Source organism: Fusarium subglutinans (genome assembly GCF_013396075.1).
Source record: "Fusarium subglutinans strain NRRL 66333 chromosome Unknown NRRL66333_c0000002, whole genome shotgun sequence".
NCBI classification, from domain to species: domain Eukaryota; kingdom Fungi; phylum Ascomycota; class Sordariomycetes; order Hypocreales; family Nectriaceae; genus Fusarium; species Fusarium subglutinans.
The window spans coordinates 892122-911909 of NW_023502065.1; the positions used below are offsets into that span (position 1 = coordinate 892122).

Genomic DNA, 19788 nt, shown 5'->3' on the forward strand with positions numbered 1-19788 from the left:
CAGAGGTCGGGTGTCCTTCCATGCTCAGGTCTAAAGTGGTTTCCGCCTGGAATTGACATCTATGACGCTATTGAAGCTGTGCATCACTACCTGTCCGTACCTTAGGTATTAAACCAGCTGTGCTGCGTTCATATCGAGGACCCAAAATCTGATATCAACCATCATCTCGTCAAAATCAAGCATCATGTCTCTCCCATTCGTCAAGTCCATTGAGGACTGTGGCGAGTATGTCAAAACAGCCCAACCCTACATTCCGCAGCTCTATGCTCTTCCTCGACAGATTCTTGACAACATTGCCAGTCCTGACGGGCTGAGGCAGATTTACGTTGATACAAACCCTCTCATCTCAGGCTTTGCCATTTCTATTGCTCTTGGCTTTGTCTTCCTCGTTGTCTCCGAGATCAACAGAAACTACTCTCAAGTTGATCGACTGTGGTCGATTCTCCCAAACTTATACGTCGTCCATCTCTCAGTCTGGGCGCGTCTTGCTGGTATTCCTTCTTCGCGAGTTGACCTTATTGCTGCTGCTACAACCCTTTGGAGTGTATGTGTCCTTACATCTCATTCGTTCAGTCATCGCTAATGCTGTGTAACAGTGCCGCTTGACATATAATTACTGGCGTAAGGGGGGTTACAATAAAGGATCTGAAGATTATCGATGGTAAGTTGATCGTCCACTCATAGCTCTTCAGTCAGCTCATATCATGCAGGGCCATCCTCCAGCAATATGTGCCTCGATTTGTCTGGTTCCTCTTTAACGTCACCTTCATTTCTTTATACCAGAGCGTTCTGCTCTTCAGCTTCTCGTGCGTGCCTGCGTATGCCATTCTCTGTTCCACCAAGTTTGAGCCGGATGTGACCTCTGCCGATATTTTCTTTGCTCTCGTCATGGTCGGCCTAGTCTACAGCGAGTGGGTTAGCGATGGCCAGCAGTGGGGTGAGTATTTCGTATCCTTTGATGTTTAGCAGCCTAACCATTCTATAGACTACCACGCGGCTAAGCATCAGTACCAGGCCGAGGCCAAGGTCCCCAAGAAGTTCAAGTACTCCCAAGCGGAGCTTGACCGTGGCTTCAACACTTCTGGTCTCTGGGCTTACAGCAGACACCCCAACTTTGCTGCAGAGCAAATGATTTGGTTTGTGTTATACCAGTGGAGTTGCTTCGCAACCAAGAATATGTACAGCTACACTTTTACTGGCGCTGCCGCCTTGATCCTCCTCTTCCAGGGTTCAACTTGGCTCACTGAGCTCATCACTGCTGGCAAGTATACGGAGTATCCCATGTACCAGGAACAGGTTGGCATGTTTTTGCCCAAGTCCTTTACCCCCTACAAGACTCCTGGGCCAAAAGTCATTCGAACTAGCGATATTGCTAAAAGGATGGAGAACAAGAAGCAAGCTTAGATATGCACCTAGATACATTGCCTATTGTCCATCAGTCAATAGCACTGACTGCTGGGTTTGGCCAGCATAAGGCAGTGACCAATCTCATCATAGCGGAGTTAGAGAAGTCAGTTGCATAGTTCGTCTATAATCTATATCATGGTCTATCATCTATTGCTTCTCCGCCAGTCTAAGATCGCTGAACTTGTCAGCGTAATGAGAGGGCACAGCGATGGCATCGGCCTTCTCCCAGTCCTCCTTCTTGTTCACGCCAGTCAAGACATGTAGTGTTCCACCCAGTCGTCCCTCGATACCAAACTTGATATCAGTGTTGAGTCGGTCACCGACCATACAAGTTCGAGAACGATCGAGCTGGAACTTGCCCTCAACAGCGTCCATCATAGCTTGACTAGGCTTACCAAGAGCCAAGGGCTGCTTTCCTGTGGCGTGAACAACAGGGATATGACAAGATCCAGCTCCGAGGAAGAAATCGTGGTGCATTGGCAATGTTGAGTCGACGTTGGTAGCAAGGAAGATAGCTCCTCGCTTGATGTAGTGCATGGCGTGGGCATACTTTAGGTAGTTCACGTGGTAATCAAGGCCGCAGAGAACTACTCCGACCTCGGGGTCAAGCAGTGAGCCATCAGCGATACCCTTGAAGTCGTCATTTGTGATATCCCGTCGGAATGCCTCATCTGTGCCTCCAATATGAGGAACACCTTCAGAATCAAGTTCGTGCTCAATCCCAGCTTCTCCGATAATGAAGACCTTGCGCTTATTCTCGGGTAGCTTCAAGATGCGTGAGATGTAGATCGCAGCAGAGTAGCTTGAACCGAACACATCATCCTTCTCACTAGGGATACCGAGATTGGTGAGTTTCTTTAGGTATTCATCACGAGACTTTGTTGAGTTGTTCGTCACGAAAACGGTTCTCTTTCCTGTGCCGATGTAAGTCTCGTTTCAGATCGAGGGGATAGTAAGCTGACCCTTTGATCTTAGATATTTGATGGTCTCAGGGACTCCCTCATACACATGATCGCCAGACCATAGGACACCTGAATGAGTCAGTTCGCTGTCCAGCTAAGAATCATGGTTTTCTACCATCGCAATCGAGCAGGAAGACCTATTCATCGGTGTCAGTTGAGGCCCGAGAGGTACACGAGTAAATGACTCACGTCGAATTTATCGATGAACTCGCTGACAGCGGCAGCATCTCCGCTGATGTACTTTGGTGACGATGCCATATTATTTGCGAGATAACCAAATGAGGACAATGATTAATGATCGACAATATGTTCAGTCGGTTGAATCAAGATCGGCCATCAATCATTACCTATCAACAGACAACAGTCCCGTCTGACTCGGCCAATTGCTTAGTCATATCCACTTAGTTTCCTGTGATGTAATTCTTCTGGACGTGGAAAGCGTGCGGGTCTACTAATAAAGAAGGTTATCACGGTCGATCACGACGATAGATCCATTTTCTGTATTGAGTTAATTATTGATAGAGTCTTTGAGAATCAATGCCGAATGAATGATATAGGGTAGTATGCCACGGAAATACAATCAATCATCTTCGTAGTCTCTCTGATTCACTATAAATATTTTTACTATATCGCTAGGGGAGGCAAGACAATCTAAAATATCAATACTAATAATTGATAAGAGACCTGAGCAAGTTGCTATAACCTTGGAGTTTCTTCCATATACATGAGAAGGAATCAGTCCTTCTCAAGGTCCGAAGTCTCTGCTCTTTGAGAATACCTAGGTCAAGTAGTCAGCAGACTTGAGGCTTATTCATGTGAAGATAACAACCCTGCATTATTTGCATATCCGACCTCACTTCCGTGTGGCGACCGAATCTCCAAAATTGAAATCTTCCCAGCAACCATTTCAGTGACCAGAGCCAATCTATTATTGGCTTGTCAACTCCGCCCTGAGTAATGGACCACCCTAATCGTCATCGGTGGGCTTTCTAGAATTCCACGTTTTTTAACGGAGACTTTTTCTGTTCCTGGAGATAACGGGCTACATCCGTCTTCGGTCTACCTACATGCTGATTTTTTTCTTCACTCGCTTGCTCCGAGGCGGCGAGATTAGAGTCTCCTTACTCGTCAGCTGGACTTACAGACCGACAAACGTAACCGGATCCGTGGAATACAACATCCATTCACCGCTCTGCCCTGGCCTGGTTACTTCCGTATCAGAGAGTGGCGCCCGTGGACCCTGAAGCTAGGAGACGCTAAGGGTCCCACACCATTTCTGATCGACGACAGGAGTTTCCACTTGGTTCAGAAAGAGAAAGAATTGATAACAGACCCAGATGGATACCTACGTAATTATAAATATCTACAGAACCGTGTCGAGCTGCCTTTATTTTGACTCTTTATTTAAACCTTTTCATCATCTCGTACAATCTGTGCTGTTATTTTGAGCAAACAAGCGCAAAGCATCCTCCGCAACCAGTCACAAGACCTCGTCACGATATCACAGCTATCAGGATATCTATCCCCTGAAAACCTATATAAAGGCTGTCTCACACATACATTTTCTTGGCCGTACGCATCACACAAGAATCATTAACACCTCGAGACCCAAACCAATTCACATCTCACTCAATCATCTGACAACATGAATCCCACTGCGCCAACAACCGCAGCTCCTACCTCTGGCAACGCCAACAGCTATTTTAGCATTCACAAGACACAATCCACAGAGACAACTCCTGTATCAACTCCTGGATTCAAAAGCGAGGAGTTCGATCAAGCTGGACACAAGCTTCCTGCCCTCAATCGCGAGTTCCCCAAGCCTACAGAGGAACTCGATATCCAAAGCATGCTTGATCGTCAACCTGGTCGATGGACCACCAAGGGACAAATGGAGGCCAACCAGCGCCGAGCCCAGCATGCTCGCAACGAGGAAGAGATCAAGGCTCAGCGTATGCGAGACTTTGAGAAAGCCAAGGAGGAACTACGTTCTTCATGGCGGTTCTAAGCCACATGCCCCTAACTTCACCCATGGAGGACTTTAAAGCTGTATCGGTTTACACGTTATGAAAAACCAACTGGCGCATTGTTTCAGGGCTATACCAAGAGTTCAACGATTTACGACACTACGAATAGACATTAGAGATCTGGATTGTACGACTGAGAATACAGGGTAGATAGACTAGGCGGAGCAGAGCATTTGCATTTCTATCAATTTAGAGTTTCAATATGAATTCACTTTTGAATAGTGCATTATTCAAGCAAGGTCTGCAACAGACAGAACACGACCACCAAGAGTGAAACCGTACCCAACAGCAGCTGCAAAAGTGATGAGGTTGAACAAGGATGAGATACCGTGAAGCATGCCAAACTTCTTGTTCAGGGCCTTCATTTGATCACTTTGAGGTCCCTCAGCATACCACTCCTTGCCATCTCGCTTGACTATAGGTTATTAGTAGTGTCTCTCAAATCGACCCCATCAAGATTGACGCACCTTGGCCACGTCGCTGCTTCATAACTTCGACTGTCATAGGCAGGAAGACAAGGAGGTTCACAACTCCAGTAAAGGCCATTACACTGATAGGTAGCAGGGAGTGCCAGCGGGCAAACTCAGAGATCAAGCCAGCAGGGCCATTTGACAGACCAATCAATGTGTTTCCGGGATATGTTAAAGCTAGAACACCGGGCAAGACGGTCTGGAGGCCGAAGTAGATAGGGAAGAGTTTCTGCTGGATGGCAGAGAAGCTAGGACGGTCGACCGTCCTGAACATAACGATGCCATTGATGAACGTCTGTTCGGCTGTTAGAATTGCAACGTTGGTAGCTTTGTGAGATACATACATGGAAGAAAGTCGTTCCAAGTAGAGTTCCATAGCTGCCGTAGAGTCAGCGATGCTTTTCCTGACTGCGGTTGACTTCGCGAACTCATGTAAACTTACGTTATGATATGATAAGGAGCCGGCGAAAAGGCCACTGCCTTTGCTGTGCTTGCCATTATTGCAATTCTTCACTTGTGAGTGTTTGATGAATTGTATCAGATCCAACTTACCTAGGCACTGAGGTGTTTCGATAGTCATGATATCACATCTAGTCACGTGATCATACAGGCTCCATATCGTGTTGCAGTCTCCATGATGGAATGATCTTCATGATTGAAGAGACATGCATGCCCTATTGGGGTTTGCTTGTTTCATTACCTTGGTAGTATCCGTACTTTCTCTTAGGTTCTCTTGCATTTCTGGTGGCTGAATAGACTCATCCAATGTACGGGGTTTTATCAGGCATCAGTTGCACGTGATCTCGCGCGTCTTGTCGTGAGAAGGTTGACAGGAGCTTTGACCCGTCAGACGCGATGGGTCACCAACCTTAGTACATCTTGGGGTGGTTCTGCCTAATGATTACAAGGATTCATTGTGAGACGTTTCTTTTGGTTGCCATTCATTTAAAAGCGCGACTGGCATTTTAAGTGTCTTTCACTCTTTCGAATTCCTTCCATCATAGCAAGATTTGATTGACTTCAAACTCTTGATCCCGTCTTCCGTCTTACGACGTTCTGTCAGTATCACCAGGTTTCATACAAACCATCTCCACCATGGCTGAGAAGGAAGCGACCGTTTTCATATTGGACCTTGGGTCGACTATGGCCCAAACTCACAATGGAAGATCAGAGTCTGATCTAGAGTACAGCATGCAATACGTATGGGACAAAATCATAGACATTGTGGCAGCAAACAGGAAAACGCTATGCGTTGGCGTCTTGGGTCTGAGAACAGATGAGACTGACAACAAGCTACAAGACGATGATGGGTATGAGAACATCGCGGTGTTGCAGGAGCTGGGACCGATGACAATGTCATCTCTGAGGGATCTTCAATCACTTGTCAAGCCGAGCAACACATGGTCTGGAGATGCTGTATCAGCTATTGTGTTGGCTGTTGATATGATTGATACATTCACAAAGAAGCTCAAGTGGAACAGGAAAATCTTCTTGGTCACGGACGGCCAAAGCCCAATGGATGCGGATGACTTGGGTGACATTTCTAAGAAGATGAACGATTCCAACATCCAGCTCACTGTCCTGTAAGTTGAATGGATATTTTAACGACATTTTTAACGTGATACAGGGGAGTTGACTTTGATGACCCGGAATACGGCTTTAAGGAAGAGGATAAGCCGAGCACAAAGGTTAGTATGATAGGATACGGTAAGGACCATGACTAAAAGTTCATAGAAAGAGAATGAGCAAGCCTTGAGATCGCTTGTCAATGACTGTCAAGATGGAGTTATTGCGAACATTACAGAGGCCATCGACGAGTTAGATACCCCACGAATCAAGGCAGTGAAGCCTTACAAGACTTACGATGGTCCTCTTACCCTCGGAGACCCCAACATATTTCCTGCCGCCTTGAATATCAATGTGGAAAGATATTTCAAGACGAAGCTGGCGCGACCTTTGACTGCAAGCACAGTCGTTGTCAAGGCAGACGGTGCACCGGATTCTGAACCCACGCCTGTTGACGCTGACGATATGGAGGGAATTGAGTTCTCTGCTGTGAAGCAAGCTCGTTCTTACAAAGTCAATGACCCAGATGCACCAGGAGGAAAACGAGACGTTGAGTTTGATGATCTTGCCAAGGGCTATGAATATGGCCGAACTGCAGTGCATATCAGCGAGTCAGAATACAACATCACCAAGATTGATACCCAAAAGAGCTTCTCAATCGTTGGCTTCATTCCATGCTCAAAGGTATTCCTGTCCCCGGGTACCCTGTCCTTTCTAGTGCTGACGGTTTCCAGTACGAGCCTTTCCTCAACCTCGGCGAGACTTGCGTGACAATAGCTCGCAAGTTCGATGCCAAATCAGCTCTTGCCCTCTCGTCCCTTATATGGGCACTCTCGGAGCTTGAGTCTTATGCAGTCGCCCGAATTGTGACCAAAGATGGCAAAGACCCCTTGTTGGTGTTGCTCGCACCCGGCGTCGAGCCAGACATGGAATGCCTGTACGATATTCCACTGCCATTTGCAGAGGACATCCGAAGCTACCAGTTTCCTCCTTTGGACAAGGTGATCACGGTCACAGGCCAGACCCTTACAACACACAGGCTATTGCCCACGGATGAGCTGAGTGATGCGATGAGCGCCTATGTCGATGCAATGGACCTGTCGACATACGGGCTAGATGACAAGGGGTATGTTTCATGCCTTCTTGGGTCTTTCGGTAACTGACTCTCGCAGTGACCAAGATGAATATGTATCCGTCGACGAGACTTTCAACCCTACAGTTCACAGGGTGAACCATGCCGTGAAATCACGAGCACTGCACCCAGAAAGACCTGTTCCAGATGTTCCTTCCATCTTGTTGCGATTTTCTCACCCAACTGAAGATCTGATCGAAACAGTTCAGAGGAAGGTGGATGCCCTTGTTGAAGCTGCAGATGTGAAGAAAGGTTTGTTCTAGTCCTTTTAGTGATTGCGTGCCATGGCTAACGAAAGGCACCAGTTCCGCCCAAAGCCAAAGGAAAGCGTGGCCGAGAAACCGTCAAACCCATTTCTGGTCTTGATGTGGATGCTCTGCTGGGCGAAGAGGAGAAGGGTGACATTAGCCTTGATAACGCAGTACCCGAGTTCAAGCAGATGCTTGCTGCAACTGAAGAGCTTTCTCAAATCGAAGAGGCAGCAAAACAGATGGGCGCAATCATCTCTACGTTTGTCACGGAGAGCTTCGGCGATGCCAAATATCAACGTGCTCTGGAATGTCTTGGCGTCATGAGGGAGGAACTGATCAACCTCGAAGAACCAGGCCTGTATAACACTTTCATGCAAGACATGAAGAAGCAGCTCATCTCCGGGGCACTTGGAGGCGACAGACGAGACTTCTGGTTTAAGGTCCGATGGGGTCGTCTGGGTCTCATTGATAAACAGCAGTCAGAGGTATCTGACGTATCACCAGAAGATGCAGACGCGGTAAGTTATTCGAATCAGGCGACGTAATGTGTACTGACGTTGGAACAGTTCTACAAATTAAAGTAAGGCCGTCTTGCAATGAAAAAATGTATCTGTTGTTTGCAAAAGGAGTGGGCGTTTGTGTACCAATATATTGATTGGCTGGTGTCAAGTTTATCCTTCTCATGTAACGGGCCGTGTGCAAGCAGTGGCATTTTACCTACCAACTGCCTAACGAGTTTCTGTTTGACTCAATAAAACCTTCCACATACTTTCAGTACATTTTCGCAGTGAATCATAAGGCAGGGCACTCACTGAGCGCAGAGATTAAGACGTTGCTTTTCGCTGCCTTTTTTTGTTTTGTTTACCCCTTCGTATCTCCTTCCTTCTAACGCCACCATCTTTCAATCATTCACCACCTTCATTCATCCTTCACTTTAACTCACCACCACCACCACCACCTCCATTTCCATCTCACAACAACATTATTCAACACCGCTACTCTAGTTGAACTCTCACTATTTCTTCCTTGTCTTTTGATTTCATTACTTCTATTTTCATCTGACATGTCGGCCCTCGATGCCCAGCTGGCTAAATTGCAGCAACTTCTAGGCAACGGTGTGAAGCTGGAGGAGAGACCCAGAGACGAAGAAGACTACAACAAAACTTCAGACAACTCAGTCGGCGAAGGAGCCGACAACAACTACGGCTGGATGATGGAGCATCAGAGACAAGCTACCAGAGACCAGATTTCTCAAACTGTTCAGCAACAAGAGGCCAATACTTATGCCGCCAGACGCCACGAACTTGCCGAGAAGAAGGCAAAGGCATTTGATAACTCCAAGTTTCGCATCTGCCAGGCGGTCTCCAAGAATTTCACTTTCTGTCCTTTCAAAGTTGTGATCTCGTATCCTGAACGCTTCGTGGGCAAGGCCAACAAGCCTCGTGTACGTATTACAGTTTCAACAACTCTCCACCAGCTCACCAGCTCACCACTCTACAGACAAAGCCGTTTTTCACCAGAATCCTCTTCGAGAAAACCTGGGACTTGTAGGTCAATCTGATCAATGTGATGTATAGTGCTAACTTGACAAGCTTCTATCTTCATGATCCAGAGGAGCCGGCTAGAGACCCCTACCTTTTGATTCCAACCGCTCAGTTCGAAGTCTTCCTTGAAGAAATCAACCTCGAGCTTGACACTTCTCTCAAGATCCCTCCCGGTGTGAACATGGAAAAGTTCTACCTCAAATTCGGCGAACATGGCACCCCTCGCCCTCGATACTTGAAACGATCGGAGGAAGAGACATCTCTTGATGCTCGGCCATGGCCCGCTATCGACCAAGATGATATCAAAGGCTTCAAGGCGGCAACCCCAAAACAGCAACTGGCCTGGAAAGCAAAGTTTCGAATTGTCAAGTCCGGTTTTCCACCCAGAAACAGGGCAGATCCTGACAAGGCTGCAAGAAAGAAGAGTCACCGAGAGCGAATGCTTCGCAACACCCAGAGATGTCTTGGCCTTCTGGGAGATCCCGATGGCTACGACGTTGTTTTCATTTGCGTCGATGTTGAAGCCATTGAAAGAAAGCCCAACCCCGTCTCTGAAATTGGTATCGCTATCCTCGACACACGAGACACCAAAGGCGTCGATCCTAAGATTGTCGGCCGTGGCTGGTGGCCCCTAATCAAGACTCACCATCTCCGAGTCTATGAGTTTGCTGGTTTGCGAAACTATCAATTCGTCAAGGGATGCCCTGACGATTTTGACTTTGGGTAAGGAAGTCGTCCCCAAACTCCAACAAGCTACTAACTGTCACACAGGACGAGCACATTCCCAACTAATGCAACGGTCGCAGACTCCATCATGGAAATCTTCAACCCGTGGCTTAATGATCAACGAAACATCGTCGTCGTCGGACATGACGTGAAACAAGACATCGCCTACTTCACTGAACTGGGCTTGGACCTAAGATTCCTCGGAGGGCTGGCGGAACCGGTGGACACTCAAGACATTCACCAAGCCTGGCGTGGCTCAACCAATGGACGAAGTCTCGGTGCCGTACTGAACGATCTTGATATCGCCCATAAGCACCTGCACAATGCAGGAAACGACGCGCACTACACACTCTGTGCCATGCTTGGTATTGCACTGGAAGACATTCGGAAGGAAGAAGAGTTGAGCAATAAGATGCTCAACAAGGTTGACTAAAGAATATTTTCGAAGCTGGGAGAGATGTAAGACATGCATCCATAAAATGCTTTAGGTGATCAACTTGGCAATTCCCAGAACGAAATGGGACCTGAGAGGGGGTAAATAACATTTCGAGACAGATGTAAAGTAACATCAGAACAAAAACCGGAGTGAGAAGAGAACGGGTCTTTGGGACCCTTTATTCATACAGCGTCGAGCCTTGATAGCTTTTAACAAAGGCATATATACCTTCACCTGGCTCCAAAGAGCTTCCTCTAAACCCAACAAACGCCATCGCTATGGAAACAAGTAGTGTACAATATACACACGCGGCCAGACGCCCACGCTTAGACCCAGTCATTGATGATTCTGATAACGGCTTTGGTTACTGGTTCGTGAATCGAATACCGGACTTGGGGGAGTAATTTTCATGGCCGTAATTAACCGTTCTTGTCCAAGAACTCCTTGGCCTCGTTTACTTTGGTTGCAAGATAGGGGCTGCCGCCTCGATCGGGATGGTTAAGAAGCATGAGAGTTCGGTGAGCCTTTCGGACCTTGTCCTTGGTGACAGCTCGCTCGCTAGAAGATGTTAGTCGGTTGAGTATGAGAAGAAGTGGGTGGCGACGTACTTGAGAGACAGAATCAGAGTAGCCTCCTTCTTGGTCATCTTGGGCTCGAAACCACCCTTGTAGAAGGCCTTGCCCATGGCTCCAACGCCGCCTCGAGATCGCCTCCATGCGACAAGTCCAGCCCGGCCCTGTAAGAGATATTAGTGCCCGGAGTCACTGCCTGGAATCACTACAAACATACCAAAAAGGCCGCGACGGCAGCGCCGGCACCTATAGCCATAACGGAAGCCATTTTGTAGAGCGATTGCGATTGACAATAAGTTCAGTGACGCAGAGTTATTCGGAATTCGAGATCGGAGCCACTTGATTTTTCCAGCCGGCGCGGACCGGAGAGAGGGGCGCGGGGACAAAAGTTTGTCCGGGGTGCAAAACTGTTATCGATAAGACAGTTTCAGCAAAAAGTTTTTTGACTGACCGCGGAAAAGAGAAGGCTGTTCAAACCAGTGGGGTGGAAGTCGAATTGAAGTTGTTTTGGTCTTTCAGACCACCACCCAGGCAAAATGAGGTATGTCTTTATTGCTTAAGGGTCCTATACCGGATGTTCGGTCTTGCAGAGGTGGAATGTTTGGAGTCCGTCCTCTGCGAGCGCGAGCATCTGTCATATAGCGACTCGAGCTCTACCATGAACTTCAGCTAAAAAAATGCTTCAGAATCGAAACCTGTTACTTTTGCAGTCGCCCTGCTTATCCCAGCAAGGGCATCACCTTTGTGCGAAACGATGCCAGAGTCTTTCGCTTCTGTCGCAGCAAATGCCACAAGAACGTACGTCTACAAATCTCAACTTACCAAAGACCTCGCCGCTGATACAGTTTTACAGTTCAAGATGAAGCGTAACCCTCGCAAGCTGAAGTGGACAAAGGCTTTCCGTAAGGCCGCTGGCAAGGAGATGACTGTCGACTCAACACTGCAGTTCGCCGCCCGCCGCAACGTTCCCGTTCGCTACGACCGAGACCTCATGGCCAAGACCCTCAAGGCCATGGAGCGTGTGTCCGAGATCCGCCAACGTCGTGAGCGCGTCTTCTACAAGAAGCGCATGGCTGGCAAGCGTGAGCGTGAGCTCGCCCTCGCCCGCAAGCTGGTCGCTGAGAATGAGCATCTCCTGCCCCGCATGCGCGGCAGCGAGAAGAAGCGCCTGCGCGACCTGGGCATGACCGAGGAGGAGATCGAGGAGATGGAGCCTGATCGCGAGAAGACCAAGGCCTTCGGTGGCGAGAAGAAGAAGGTCGCCATCGCGCTCGAGGTTGACGAGGATGATGATGAAGATGAAGAGGGCGAGAGCGGTATGTTCGACGATGAAGACGATGAGGACGAGGATGGTGACGAGGATGATGAGATGGACGATATCGATATGGATGCCGATTGAGTGGGAAAAGCCATGGGGGAAAGAATCTGAAAGAGAAAAGTTTTACATGGCAGAGACAGCGAGAGGTCTACGAGACAGGGCGTTATGGGTGTTTTTGATTCGAAGGCATACCACGGCGTTGGGATACTATAGAAAAAGCCATTTTTCTTCGTCATGAGTTACACACCGACACCAATTTATTTGCGATGTGACTTTGGCGGGAATGATCGAAGTTCCAGTATCCCAAGCCCAAGAAGCCCAAGTTGTTCTTTATCGTTGTCGCTCTACACACTTTTGATCAAACATTGTTGGTTCCGAAGCTTTTCAGACGGGAATAGGAATGATTGGATGGTTATTTTATCAAGACAACAGCTGTTGAGCCGGAACATGCGGGGAATTAGTTTAGGAAGACATTGAAGATCAAAATGACATCTCATGACCCATGCCAAATTAGGTGATTGGAATAAACTGCCGTCTGATAGGACGACGTAAGCAGAACTCTGAGCGTCGCAGTTGCAGGGAGAAGCCTAGCAGAGGCCCTAGACAGACTCTCATGGCGGGCTGAAAGGCCGGGTTAGTACTATAGTAGCCTGCCCTGTTTGCCAGCTGACGGACGGACGATCTCTTATCGAGCCGCTGCATGTCTTAGGCAAAAGGCTTTAATTCGTAACTGGGAGGTGTCCGACCGACTCAAGTCAAGTCAAGGGTCCAATTCTCTCTGCCCTTCTTGTTTTCCTTGGTTTTATCTCTACATCTTTTCTCTTTGGTGATTTTTGCGTTTGCGAGTAGTGTTTTGTATTCTTGATTTACTTGAAGCGAGTAACCTTGATCTATCTGACCGTGCTCTGGCTGGCTTGTTACTATGAGTGAAAAGGCGACCTTAGAGGCAACGCCTCTCATACGAGGACGACTTCAACAACGACCACGAAAGTCACATTATTCCACCATCTTAGGCCTTTTGGCGGCTGTTTGTCTTATCACATTCTTCCACCACCGACCTTATCCATACCCAGTGAACATCGAGGATCCAGCAGACAAGCCATGGACTTGGAACGATGTAAGCATACATATATACACCATGGATAAGAAACCCAAAAGGTAGACTGACAAAAGGATTAGGTCAAGCCAAGCCGAAAACTCCATTGGGAACCGTGCTATGAAAAGTTTGAGTGTGCAAGACTTGACGTTAGTAATTCACCATGTCCTGTTGTTGTATATGCTGACTTGGACATAGGTCCCCATGGACTGGCTTGCGCCCTCGGATGATAAGAGAGTTGTTCTTGGTGTTATCAAGCTACCGGCCAAGACACATGACAACCCCGTTTCTCCGCTCTTTGTGAATCCTGGAGTAAGATCTCTTTGTGCCTGAAGCTTCTGGGGCTGACTCATGGACGTAGGGACCTGGCGGATCGGGAGTTAACTTTGTAAGAAAAGAGGGACATATCCTGCAAGCAGCTGTTGGTGACAACCATGTAAGTTGAAAAGCCGAAAACTCTGGCCAAGCTTTGTACTTACAATTCCAGGACGTTATCAGCTTTGATCCCCGTGGAGGTGAGTTACGCCAGTCCTTATCAAGTACCGCTGCATCATCTAACACTTCACAGTCGGCGTCTCTACACCTCGAGTTGAATGCTGGGGCTCTTCTCAAAAGAGAAAGCTATGGAGTCTACAAGACACACCCGTTGCCGACGAACACCCAGGTCTTATCTACGATGCCTATGCCCGAGCATCTGCCTACTCCGGAACTTGTGAGCAGGCCATGGAGGAAACGGGTCTCATGGAGTTCCTAGGGAGTGCATCCATTGCCCGAGACATGCTTGAAATTCTTGACAAGACAGGTCATGAGAAGCTACGGTACTGGGGATTCAGCTACGGCACTGTTCTTGGTGGTGTTTTTGCTGGACTGTACCCTGAGCGTGTTGAGAGACTGGTCAGCGACGGTGAGTTTACATACATATGTCATTGTAGTTCTGACTGACTTGAGCCAGGAAATGTTGACTATCACGACTGGTTCAACTTGGATCACGGCAACTTTGTCTCTGACACAGACATGATCTTCGACGGCTTCGATAAAGCCTGCCACAAATCCGGGCCCCTCAAATGTGCCTTTTATGCAGACTCGCCAAAGGCCATTGAGGAACGTCGAAGCAATCTCCTCGCGCATCTTAAAAAGTCGCCCGTTCTCGTTCCAGCTTGGACTCACGATTCCGGCCCTGAACTACCTCTCCTCATCACCTATTCCCATCTCCAACGCCTTATCCAAACCTCCATTTATTCACCGCTCAGGAAGTTCCCTCAACTTGCTCGTGTTTTCGCTTCTTTAGAAAAGGGCGATGGAATCCCCTATTATGAGATGGTAATGGAGGGTAAAGACAAGAGCCTCAACGGAGATATGTGCGAGCTGGGAGAAACTCCTGCAACCATGCCCCTTGAGACCCCCATGGAGCTCGACGCTTTCCCTGCTATTATGTGTCTGGACTCAAAGCCTGTGACAGAAACACCGCAGGAGATTGCAGACTATTTTGACAGAATCACACACAAGAGTCGTTGGGCGGGAGCAGTCAACTCCAATTTCCGTGTATCCTGTGTGGGAAGAAAGACAAGGCCAAAGTGGAAGTTTACAGATGGTGAATCACCCATAATACCTACTATCCATGATATGAGACTAACTCTGAGAAGCCGACTTTAGGGGCGATACTGCCTATCCAATTCTGTACATTGGTAATATGGCAGATAATGTGACGCCCTTGCAGAGTGCATTTAACAACTCTGCCAAGTTCCCCAGCTCAGTTGTTCTCAAGCAGAACTCCTATGGTGTAAGTCTCCTCCTATTTCTGTGTCGCTCTGTCTAACTTGAGCCAAAGCATTGTTCGTTGGCGGCGCCCTCAGCATGCTCCCTTACTTATATACGAGAATACTTCCAGAAGGGCACATTGCCCCCTACTGGTGCCGAGTGTGATTCCGATTATGATCTTTTCGAGATGCCTGGGTTGGAAGAAGATGTGGCTGGTTTGGATGAGCTCAGCTCGATTGCGCTCAAGCTGTCAAGAGAGGTTGAGCTTCCCAACGCCTTTTGAAGAGGCAAAGGTATCCTAGTCCTCGGGCTTGCGAACCTCGGGAAGGTTCAGTGAGATGAGGGAAAGCATTAGTTCTATCTAGCGGAGAGTTGTGGACATGACTAGAACGTTATGAAAGACACAAGAAATTAACTAGTAAAATGAATCCATATGGCTCTAAGCATTCTAGCCCGAGTCCCGACCGTCCAGATGCCATCAGCAAGCTTCATTGTTCGTTGTGCTTAACATGATGTCCGTGATGAGCCTTTTCAGGCATTCTTAGACCTTGATCAACCTCATCCTTCACCTTCTTGGCCAATTGCTCACCTCTCAATCTTTCCTCTTCTCTCAATCTTTCCTCCTCTTCAAACGAAATAGCATGCTTCCAGTTCCCGGCTCCACCTCTCCCACCAAGTCCTCCCCTCGCAACGTGATTCTTCTTGAGACTTGCATTCACAGCAGCCGCTGTCTTCTGAGCCATCTCGTCTTGTTCTTTGGCATCTGGTAGTTCCTCTGGATTGACGTAATTGCCGAAGCCACCACGGCCAGCTCGTGATGGGCCGTTGACGGATGGCTGGACTTCTTCTGTGGCTAGGTTCTGTGCTTCAAGATCGGCCTGAGAGTAGAGTGTGAGATACTGAGCAGATGATTTATCAAGGTCAGCTTACGTTGGTGGCATCTTCAGGTTTGCTTGATACAAAATTTCCGGCACCGCCTCGGCCGACTTTGCGATATACGTCTTGATCAGGCATGTTGTGTGTGATGTTGTCTTTATTGTGTGAGGCTTAGATATGCGCGTCGATTTGCTCGCAAACTATGTCGTCGCAGTAGCAATACCTAGATTTGGCTTTTACTCTCCAAAAGAAAAAGGAAAGTACAGAAAAAGGTATTTCCCTCACGCTTTAAGTCTCACAAATTATTAAAATACAGTCGTCACTACGCCACTGGCCAGCGTGGGGGGTGGTCTTGTAAGGTGCTGGTCTGTCTGCTGTTACAAGAAGTGTTACGCATCGCTCGCTAAGTACTTATCTTGACTCTGTTTTCCGTGTGTCAACGCATTTGGACATGGGAAAGGCTCCCAGCGCCCGCCGGAAATCGAAACTAAAGTTGTTTCAATTAATCTGGGGTACATGAGCTAGGCTGTAGATCTTGCGGCGCGGCTATGTTCCGTCTCCTATGTGCGACTTCGCCGTGAATACAGGCAGAAAACAAGATATAATAATTATTATTTGTTTTCAGGATATGGTTATCTTTGCTGATTTAACACGAGACGTCTCTGAAAAAGCCTCTGATTTCGTTGCTGTGGCTTATGAGCGAGTTGATGTCATGATCAGCGTTTCTTCAGGAACACGGCAGATACCAGGTATGAAGGCTTCTGCCACAGAAGATGGAGCTTCGCTGTTGCCGGCTAGAAATACAAGATAATCAAAGGCCGGCATCCTCTATAGGTCATTCACTAAAGTGCATAAGTTTCTTACAATACCCTCACGCTGTCACAAGACAAAAAGGTGCTCTTACAATTCGAAGCTAGGGCTCCGATATCGGCAATGACTGGTGGTCACCAGTTTATGACTACAATTGCGAAACTGCAGGCCAGAGACCTTATTTGTTGAGAAAACTTACGGTGATGAATTGCAAGTGATAACCTTTTTGAGCTCATATCTTCAAATTAGCACGCCATGACTTACTTGGATTTGCTTTTCAGGGCAATACGTGGCCTCCATCCATAGAATCCAGGCAAGCCTCATCAATAACTTAACTTATGTACAGCCAACAATAGTCAAGCCACAGAGCTTAATTGGTATAGAAAAAATGTTATCACGTTTCTGGAATAAAAACCAAGGAACCAAGGAATTCGGGTACCCATCGTAGGGCTCATCGTAGGGCTCGTCGCCGAGGCAGGGTCCCCTCCCAACATTCCTTCGTCCCATGTTCTAAACTCGCCGAGCCCGATAAGCATTGCTGATCTACGGGAGCTGGCAGACTAGTCGAGACCATGGCATTGGGAACGTCTGTACTGTAGCAGTTAATGGTTGATCACAGTGATGGGAATCCTTGTCATGTCTTCATGTTGGGCCGGATGTGAGGGAGATTCCAAAACACAATGATATGATACCACGTGGACGGAGCTTCCATGTCATGCAGGAACATAATAAGAGGTCGACAACATCCAACATGCTTACGTTGCTCTTGATTCTTGTAACATGTCAAGTAGCATCGTCTAGGCATCCTTCAAACACTCTTTGTCAGTGTTCCAGCATGAATTTCCCCATTCTTATCAAGACGGATACTGAGAGGAATATCCACATTCTCATTAGAATCCCTGCTGTGATGCAAGTGTAAAGCACGCACACCCCTGTGTCTATTGTCGACGCTATATGTGCGAGTCCCGCTCAACCATATCCATATCAGCGGCCGCGTCGTGATAGAGGGGTAACAGTAGGTAAATCCAGTGAAGGCGGGGAAAGCCTCGGCGACAGTATGTACAGGACACCAAATAGGTTCTCACGGAGACGGAGCTTCGGGCTTCACTGCCGCTCTGAACCGACAGCAATAGGCGGCATGATAATCTAAGTGCCGGTGGTACGAGTTAAGCCGCGGTCCGGTATGTGGTGTACGAATCGGCTGTCTGTAGTCCGTGACCGCCGTACCGTACAGCACTGAGTACGCTGAGTTCCCTTACATAGGAGTGGATTCAAAGGTCCGAATAGTGATATCCTGGGTCGTTACGATTCATATACCATCCATGAATAACTCGATATCCATCCATTTCCAACACGCTCATTGTTGCCCTGTAGACCAAGGGTCGTGACCGAACATTCCATCTGCGTCGAACCCTTTTGGATTAGTGTTAGGTCTTCTGCCCCCGGGGAAGAGGTTAATGTTGGGCTGGTGAACTGGACTGAACTGCGTGTTTCTGGCGTGTCACAAATCCACCGGGCCCCAAGCTGTCATGAATCCGGCTAAGCCTCTTGAGCAGAACCATGCTCCAATAGGGGAAAGCCTGGGAACCGGGCAGCGGGTCTTGGGAGAGCCGGTCTTTGTTTGGTGCTGGTGCTGGTGCTTGTGCTTGTGCTTGTGTCTTATCAAGCACCCCGGATCGCCATAGTGCAGGCGGCTGGCCAGTGATTTGCATTACAGAACAGACAGCCAGGACGAGAGTGAGCACTGGACTCAGGCCATTGTTGCGCTACAATGCACTCAGATGCAATGCACTGTACAGCAGGCATTCTCGACGCCCTCGTGCCAATGTCTCAGAGTTGGCCAATGACCGGCATACTCGCACGGCAGTGAGGGAGTTTCTCTGTTCAATCCTTTGCTAGCCAAGATAGAATCGAAGATCGAGATTGGTAAATTGTGGAGGAATGTTTGCTGAGTTTGATTGGTTTATTCAGGTAAGCTCAGAAGCTCCCAATGCGTCCCAGAATTCCACTCTGAGGCTCTGATGGAGTCTTTGCTTTAAGGAATCCATCTTTTTTCCCACATCAGTTAAGCATGTTTTTTTTTTTTTTTTTTTTTTTTTTTTTTTTTTATCAGAGCTACATTATATGCCAGAAATTTTCAAAAAGTCAATGAGCAATCGACTTGAGAGGAAAAAGTCAAGTATCCACGGCATGATGACCTTCGACAAGGGTTCCATGGCTACCTTAGGTAGGGGAGACCATTTGATGGCGTCATTGTATCACAAACTTGAAATAAACAAAAAAGTTGAAATCTTGTTACCAATTCTCAAAGCTATTTCGGCATTGTTTGTGTAAGAAGGACACTGTACAAAGTCACCAAGGAATAATGTGACCATTCCAACCGATGCTCCAGATCATTAGCTCCATGTGTCAAAGCCCACTCGCTGCAACAAAATTGGGATCCAAGGGCATAGCTTCATTGGCAGTTTTTTTCCGACATGAGCTGGGATTCAAATTGATCGTCGAGGCCCTATCTCAAGAGAGTAGTGGTCTCGGAGGATAGTCAGGAACATGTTGTCTAAAAATGGGCTTTGTGCCTTGGTTTGCTTTTGATCGAGTCAACATTCCACTCATGGCTTGCAAAATTAATCAACAATTACAGAAATAAGAGAGATCTCGATAGACTGGACTAAGAAAACCGGCAGTCCAGTATTTGATGTTACACCTTTCCACAACTATCACCGGTACTGTACGTACTGGATGTGTATGTACTATGTGTGTGCACAACAGGAATAGACATGTCAAGGTTTCTTCCCCATGATGCGATGCGATGCCTCCTCTTTCTTGATGGTCCTTGT

General features: G+C 47.7%; 10 protein-coding genes across 10 annotated transcripts; 6 read left to right on the forward strand and 4 right to left on the reverse strand.

Moving 5' to 3' along the window:
• Positions 1-184: 184 nt before the first annotated feature.
• Positions 185-1404, forward strand: FSUBG_602 (DUF1295 domain protein; the record flags this gene model as incomplete). The annotated part of the gene is made up of 4 exons (XM_036684177.1): positions 185-544; positions 597-661; positions 711-937; positions 986-1404. 4 exons carry the CDS (start codon positions 185-187, stop codon positions 1402-1404), a joined length of 1071 nt encoding a protein of 356 aa, XP_036544125.1.
• Positions 1405-1554: 150 nt separating this feature from the next.
• Positions 1555-2627, reverse strand: FSUBG_603 (4-nitrophenylphosphatase; the record flags this gene model as incomplete). The annotated part of the gene is made up of 4 exons (XM_036684188.1): positions 1555-2321; positions 2370-2438; positions 2485-2506; positions 2559-2627. 4 exons carry the CDS (start codon positions 2625-2627, stop codon positions 1555-1557), a joined length of 927 nt encoding a protein of 308 aa, XP_036544126.1.
• Positions 2628-4014: 1387 nt separating this feature from the next.
• On the forward strand, positions 4015-4377 carry FSUBG_604 (uncharacterized protein; the record flags this gene model as incomplete). Its single annotated transcript, XM_036684198.1, has 1 exon — positions 4015-4377. The coding sequence occupies one exon, from the start codon at positions 4015-4017 to the stop codon at positions 4375-4377; it is 363 nt and encodes a 120-aa protein (XP_036544127.1).
• A 249-nt stretch (positions 4378-4626) lies between these two features.
• Positions 4627-5502, reverse strand: FSUBG_605 (mitochondrial outer membrane protein; the record flags this gene model as incomplete). Its single annotated transcript, XM_036684209.1, has 6 exons — positions 4627-4811; positions 4864-5161; positions 5211-5244; positions 5309-5356; positions 5419-5425; positions 5475-5502. 6 exons carry the CDS (start codon positions 5500-5502, stop codon positions 4627-4629), a joined length of 600 nt encoding a protein of 199 aa, XP_036544128.1.
• A 459-nt stretch (positions 5503-5961) lies between these two features.
• FSUBG_606 (ATP-dependent DNA helicase 2 subunit 2) lies at positions 5962-8399 on the forward strand (the record flags this gene model as incomplete). The annotated part of the gene is made up of 7 exons (XM_036684220.1): positions 5962-6449; positions 6494-6554; positions 6601-7116; positions 7167-7558; positions 7605-7816; positions 7870-8333; positions 8382-8399. 7 exons carry the CDS (start codon positions 5962-5964, stop codon positions 8397-8399), a joined length of 2151 nt encoding a protein of 716 aa, XP_036544129.1.
• A 479-nt stretch (positions 8400-8878) lies between these two features.
• Positions 8879-10518, forward strand: FSUBG_607 (uncharacterized protein; the record flags this gene model as incomplete). The annotated part of the gene is made up of 4 exons (XM_036684231.1): positions 8879-9259; positions 9316-9362; positions 9408-10082; positions 10131-10518. 4 exons carry the CDS (start codon positions 8879-8881, stop codon positions 10516-10518), a joined length of 1491 nt encoding a protein of 496 aa, XP_036544130.1.
• Positions 10519-10940: 422 nt separating this feature from the next.
• On the reverse strand, positions 10941-11361 carry FSUBG_608 (heat shock protein; the record flags this gene model as incomplete). Its single annotated transcript, XM_036684241.1, has 3 exons — positions 10941-11079; positions 11130-11257; positions 11311-11361. 3 exons carry the CDS (start codon positions 11359-11361, stop codon positions 10941-10943), a joined length of 318 nt encoding a protein of 105 aa, XP_036544131.1.
• A 268-nt stretch (positions 11362-11629) lies between these two features.
• FSUBG_609 (50S ribosomal L24e protein) lies at positions 11630-12492 on the forward strand (the record flags this gene model as incomplete). Its single annotated transcript, XM_036684252.1, has 3 exons — positions 11630-11634; positions 11804-11891; positions 11947-12492. The coding sequence occupies 3 exons, from the start codon at positions 11630-11632 to the stop codon at positions 12490-12492; spliced, it is 639 nt and encodes a 212-aa protein (XP_036544132.1).
• Positions 12493-13333: 841 nt separating this feature from the next.
• FSUBG_610 (alpha beta hydrolase fold family) lies at positions 13334-15548 on the forward strand (the record flags this gene model as incomplete). Its single annotated transcript, XM_036684264.1, has 9 exons — positions 13334-13528; positions 13591-13656; positions 13706-13819; positions 13869-13943; positions 13995-14022; positions 14076-14411; positions 14460-15098; positions 15151-15287; positions 15336-15548. 9 exons carry the CDS (start codon positions 13334-13336, stop codon positions 15546-15548), a joined length of 1803 nt encoding a protein of 600 aa, XP_036544133.1.
• A 205-nt stretch (positions 15549-15753) lies between these two features.
• On the reverse strand, positions 15754-16279 carry FSUBG_611 (uncharacterized protein; the record flags this gene model as incomplete). The annotated part of the gene is made up of 2 exons (XM_036684275.1): positions 15754-16143; positions 16196-16279. The coding sequence occupies 2 exons, from the start codon at positions 16277-16279 to the stop codon at positions 15754-15756; spliced, it is 474 nt and encodes a 157-aa protein (XP_036544134.1).
• Between the last annotated feature and the right edge of the window lie 3509 nt (positions 16280-19788).